This window comes from Mizuhopecten yessoensis, unplaced genomic scaffold (assembly GCF_002113885.1).
Source record: "Mizuhopecten yessoensis strain PY_sf001 unplaced genomic scaffold, ASM211388v2 scaffold10821, whole genome shotgun sequence".
In the NCBI taxonomy this organism is placed as follows: domain Eukaryota; kingdom Metazoa; phylum Mollusca; class Bivalvia; order Pectinida; family Pectinidae; genus Mizuhopecten; species Mizuhopecten yessoensis.
In genome coordinates, this window is record NW_018408738.1 from 207561 (window position 1) to 213865 (window position 6305).

The window sequence follows — 6305 nt, forward strand, 5'->3', positions numbered from 1 at the left end:
AATAACAATTGTATATATTTATTGTCATGGTTGTAATGTCATTCATAATGTATATTGGGAGAAGGCGTTGATAAGTTGTTATAACTTGTGCCTAATCCCTTGTCTACTTTTGGCAATAAATATGATTAAACTAAACTAAGAAGAAAACATTCTACGTAAGTCTTATAAGTCATCTTAGACGATCAAGTTTGGGATACAGCAGACCAATTTATTCACAATAACCTAGGTTTATTAGTACTAAAAGCGGAAACAATCATAAAAATACAAAAGAAAATGATAAAATTTACTCGAGAAAAAATATACACCGATAAAAACACGTATATTGTTAAAAATAGTAGGTTATTGATGGACATTACTGAAAATACTGATAATAGCCATAATATGTCTATTTATCTTTGTCATACAGTCAACATGATTTTTCCTTAAAATAGATTTGTTATCATGATCGTCAAAACCGTGTACATTATAATGAAAAAATAATCACCAATTTTCACCCATTAAAATATCGTATTTGAGAAATGATTCCGGTAGGTTCTAGTGATATTCACAGTGTTAGCGACATGTTGGGAATGAGGAGGACGTGACACGTCATATCCTCCCTTACTTCCGGTATTTTTTCTCGCCATGTTTTCAGTTTCTTGGCTCGTTTGTTGAAGTCGAACTCCATGATGACGTCACTAAAACATTCACTGGTACCTTGCGTTGCGCCAACAATCAAAATCTTCGACCTGACTCTGACAAGGCGGGCATTACTACAGTCAAGCGCTAGCGTTCCGGCTTTTACGAAAGCCCGACAGCCGGGCCAATGCTTGACCAGGTTCCGACCTGCCACCTGGTGGATCTCTGTGTTAAGACTGACCACGGGACCAAGCACTGCCGTGTGGCACACGATCGTGCACGTGCGAGTATTTACATCGATACACTGTATCGCGTGAGTCACGTGACGCTCGTGAGACATTCCCTGTGTGAACCCGCTGAATATAAAGATTTTGTTTCGGACGGCCACCGAATAAAAATCGGACACTGGTATCGTGATCTGGCAGAGGGATGTTGACTCCCACTTCTCGTGGAGCACACTGTAAACCTCAACAGGCCTGGCGTAGTCCGAAAACCCATTACATGTTTTGCCTCCGAGGATATAGAGACTATCCTTGATAGCCTCCATCCCGTGCGACATCCGTCCTCGGCCCGGAACGGGTTCACAAACAACCCATGTATTTTCCCGGGTAGAGTACCGATACATACCGCGCTCTCCCGAAAGGAAAATGTCGTACAGCCCATGTGTACAGGACGCAAACTGGCGACCCGGGTACTCGGGCAAGTTACACAGCTGTTTCCATCGCCTCGTCATGAAGGAGAAACACCATATTTTCATATGTTTCCCAAGGTCTCTAGGATTTACTTCACCATACTCACTAATGTATGGCACATTCATAGCTTCTGTTGGGGGCAGGCCAATCCCCACCCCACGGGGACTTGTCGAACCCGTTATGACGATGATCCCCTTTTCCGTTGCACCACCTGGTCTGAGCTCGGTCCGTGGGGAGGAATATCTCATCTGGCCTCCGAAATCCCCGTGAAACATCTCGGCCTCACGGATATAGTCGTTCAGCGGTTCTACAAACAGATCTGGGAACGTGGCCTTAAGCTTTTTGTATCTGGCTCCATCAATTAAAGGCAGGCGTATACTGTCCACTAGCTTCCTGGCGTGACATCTCCTGGCGGCGAAGTCGTGGAGAATCCATTTCATCACTGCGTCAAATACAATATTTTCATCTGAAACGTTGAGGTTTTCACTAAAGACCAGAATAGAAAGTTTCGACAGTGTAAGATGGACAAACTTGGAGGTTTCGAGGAGAGTTTGGAAACACAATATGGCGAACCTTTCGCATTTCTTTTTGAGGATGTGGTAATCTGGGTATAGGTCTGTCAGTTGCCAATAGTCCAACACGTTCTCCGACCCTAGAAACTGCGCGTGTCTCTGTTCCAACAATCTCTGTAGACAAGCGATCCGGAGGTACGCTGCGGTGAACAGGAGATCACGCGCAGTGTCTTTGGTGACCTTGACCTCGCCTGTGTACAAGAAGTGGAGGACCGTTTCCATGGTATCAGCCTCGACCATGTCCAGTCTGATCGTACGATTGGGATGTTCTTTCGTACTGGATTGAAGATGACTACGGAAGTAGTTGGAGAAAGTATAGAGAATCATCAGGTGACAACTAAATTCTCTATCCTCTACAATCACTGTTACGTCACACAAATCGGTATCACCCTCTAGACGTCGCAATCCTGCCATCAAGGTATTGACATAGTCAGTATCACCAGCGGAAATCACAGGTTTGGAGGTCACCGAGGTCAAAGTCGAGCCTCCTTTGACCTCAACATGTCGACTTTTCTCTCCATTTTGATGTTTCTTTCCTCTGGATTTTAATTTCCGGTTAAATCTTCTTGCTCTCTTACCGGAGTTTACGGAACATTCAACAGGCGCTGAACCAGATGACATTTTTAGATCAAAATGCAGTCTGTGTTTTGTTAATGAACTTGTCAAACTAATTTATCTCCTGAAAGTCCTCTTTTTTCAATATTCTCGCGGCTTCCGTTCAACCTGTATGATATAATTTTTAGTTTTAATCATTACATTATACTAGTTGTTTTATACATAGTTACATGTACATAACCCTACTGTATTTCATATTTCAGGATTCATTATTCAGTCAGTCTGTGTCATGAATACTATAGTGTAATATTTACATTTGCACTGCATAGGGCCTAGATAACTCTACTGGTCCCATTGTAACATATTTTCCAATGAACTACAACGGGGATTAGGTCAGTGTGGTGATACACTGACCTAATTACCGCCAAGTGGCGATGTTCCGCTGTGTTGTGTCTTAAATTGTTATTGTATGACAGTTAAATCGCTAAATGGCCACAACATATATTAAAATGGTGACATGTTAATATACAAATTGGTAATTGACATATATGCATTTAAATAAAAAAAAATCTATTATTAAATTGATGTGTTTACTGTGGAACTTTCTTGTTTATTGTTTTTGTCGGCCTGGTTGCCCTTGACAACGACTGTGGAATGCGAAACTACCCGGCTGTTCCGAACAATTTACCGCTTGTATAAGAGTTTTAAAACAGCAATTAACAATACTGGCAACATTGCACAACTAATATTGTTGGTTTGGAATATAAATATAAGGATTGCTATACCTATTCTAACTGTTACTTTGCCGTTGTTAACGTATGACGGGAGAATGCTATGGTAAGTTGTAATAGTCCCGCATTCTGATAGCTTTAATGAATTATTTCTGGAAAGAAACCTATGATTTGCGGAATCTTTATAAAAATCATAAAGATGAAATAAACATAAAATGAAACCTTCAACAGTTTTCTGAGAGGAGCATACAGTAGGGACAGATCGGGTTTCGAACTCTGGCCCCTGATCGCTCTAGCCACCTATAGCTTCTTGATCAGAGGTAAGTGGGGTTGGGAGATGGGAGGCTGGTTGGGGTCGAAGTTTAGGGTTGGGGTTGAGAGATGGGGCAGGGTGGATAGGAAATTACCAACCCGAGTTTCCTCTGGCCCTAACACCAAACTTAGACATTGTGACACATAGATGTTAAAATGTATAAGTCTGGTGTTAGGGTCAGAGGAAACTCGGGCTAGGAAATTACGAACCCAAACGCGACAAGCGATCAAAACAAATAAATGGCACTCCAAACACATTAATAATCCGGAACCGTCGTCACTTTCCGTAAACGAGTACTACCCACTCGTATAAAACATCTGAAAGTTAAGGAAAATCTCAAGCAATGTATTGTCTATGGGAAATCTTAGACTTGAGGAAATCTCAAGAGTTGAGATGCTTTATACAAGTGGGCTGATGGCTCACCACTGATACATGTAAAATTGGTATTTTCTGTCGACAGTCGTTGCCTCTACAAGTGTTTTATCTAAGAAATTACATATTTGGTTGTCAAAAACGTGCATACTTGCGAAACCCGAGTCATGTTAAAAGGACAGACGATCGATACCATGTTATTTCATTGAGATTTCTGTCTTTTGAGTTCTGTCTGATCGGGATAATAATTGCATGCACAGTTAGGATACGTTTTATGTATCGTTTACCATAATTGTGAGTTCGCAAAGAGTGGAACTTACTGTATATTTGAATTTTTACAATCAATGGTAATGAAACAGATTTTCTTAAGCCCGACTGTCAGCAATACCATCTTAATTAAAATGAATACTTGTCAAATTACGGTTGTCCAAAGCCCACTCAGGTTCGTGCCCATAAGACCTACTGGACAAAGCACACAGTATCCATTTTTCGAAGTTTCAAAAGAGAAAAAGGTGAAAGGTTAAGACATCTAGGCATGCAGAAATATATAGTTGGTTTCCACAAGATTACGTTGGTGGATGAAAAAAGTAATCACTTACCTTACAATGCACCATGCAGGTCAGACAGGATGCAAAAGATGTTGATTTCGTTGCCACGCATGACGTCATAATAAGAGGGATGGGACACAAACGCAAGGGGAGATAATCTCGTTAATATTTGTTATGTCGTAGTTTCTATGACGTCAGAAATGTAGCTGAAGTGTCGGTATCAATCCCGGTACAATGTATATGATATATCTGGTGGTCATCATTGTTCAAGTGTACATGCCTGTACAAATATTTGTCGTTGTTATATAATGATCCGGAGAAAAAAATCATTTTAAATTTTGTGACTAAAAAAATGATGATCTGTCAATCGTAAATTGACTGAGTGTTTAAATATCCTCACCTAAATCATTAGGAAAGTGATGAAATAATAAGATCATAATTATCACAAAGTGTTTTCCAAAAAAAAATCGTCGTTTGTGTTCAATTTTTTTTCATGAACGTAACGTTAGAAGGACAACGCAAATATTTCTAATCAAATGTATCACTTCGTTCCCCCTTTTTCGTCGCATGTTTTAAAAGGTAGATGATTTTTTTTAAATACGTAAGAGTAATTTCCCTTGGACTATTGCAAAATAAGTTGACGGTACATTATTTTGTTTGTGCATAATAACGTGTAAGCGGCACATACCAAGTCTATCAGGTTCTCGACAGTGTGCTCCTATTGACCACAAATGAAGTTTTCAATAAAGCTTAGATTTTTGCGGTCATAAAACGGAGAGCATATCTGGTAGGACGGGGGAAAAACTTGTGATGTGTTAAGACTGCATGTGTTTGACTTGTCTTAACGCGTTGATCAGTAAATATCGCATGTCATATACCAGGTTTTGTTTGTTAAAATATTCAAATTACGTTATTTTCTGATTTTTTTGAGAGCGTGCAGTTTAGAGACTGATTTAATTCGTCATGTAAAGTTCAAGTTCAGACTGAATGCTGGATTGTTTTTGGGTTTGCTTTAGAATAGCAAACAAAACCAAATTTGTGTTTTTGGTTTGGTACGTTTCCACACGTAGCAGTCTTACAAATTACGAGTTACCTCCCGTTGAACTATCTGACAAATGTTCTCCTACCCGGTCATAAGCTTGTTGCAATTCAGTTTCTTCCATCATTATCTTTATGTTTTAAAAACCGTTATCGGTACATAGCTATTTCAGATTTATCACCATATACAAAAAGACCCTGCCGTTTAACTTTTTTTTTAAAAAGTATAGAAATCGGCGGCGACGGCGACGTTGATGATGATGATGATGATGATGATGATGATGATGATGTGAATTATGATCATCATCATCATCATCATGATCAACGTCGCCGCTTTGATGTTGATGTTAATTATGATTAGTATCCCAATATGCAGATGATACCTCACTTATCTTAGATGGATCAGAAAAAATCTCTGACAAAAGCAATTGATGAACTTAATGAGTATGCCAAAATTTCGGGGTTAAAAATTAACGTAGAAAAAACACAAGTAGTTTGGATTGGTAATAAAAAGTTTAGTGAAGAAACCTTTTTACCGATTCTACAGTTACAGTGAGGTAGAAGCAAATTTGGGATTTGAGTTTAGTGTAAATCTTCATGAAATTCCATCCAAAGATGGATTTTGACAAAAAACTAATTAAACTAAACTCATTACAAAAAACCTGCAGTAGAAGGTCTTTAACACCTATTGGTAGAATTCATATAATCAAATCACTGCTGGTATCACAGTTTAATCACCTTTTTATTTCACTTCCAAATCCAAATGAAAACTTTCTGAAAAAGTTGAATTCTATCCTGTTCCAATATTTATGGAATGGTGGGTCAGATAAAATCAAGAGAGATGTTATCATTCAAGACTATGGGAA

General features: G+C 39.1%; 1 protein-coding gene across 1 annotated transcript; it reads right to left on the reverse strand.

The window, feature by feature from the left end:
• Positions 1–285: 285 nt before the first annotated feature.
• Positions 286–4533, reverse strand: LOC110462652 (kelch-like protein 24). Its single transcript, XM_021516719.1, has 2 exons — positions 4453–4533; positions 286–2605 (listed from the first exon to the last, which is right to left on the reverse strand). The coding sequence occupies exon 2, from the start codon at positions 2501–2503 to the stop codon at positions 545–547; it is 1959 nt and encodes a 652-aa protein (XP_021372394.1). The 5' UTR covers positions 2504–2605; positions 4453–4533; the 3' UTR covers positions 286–544.
• Between the last annotated feature and the right edge of the window lie 1772 nt (positions 4534–6305).

What these genes read in the sequence shown, in the direction of transcription:
- LOC110462652 (XM_021516719.1), bottom strand. Translation starts at nt 2,503, where the DNA reads ATGTCATCTGGTTCAGCGCCTGTTGAATGTTCCGTAAACTCCGGTAAG.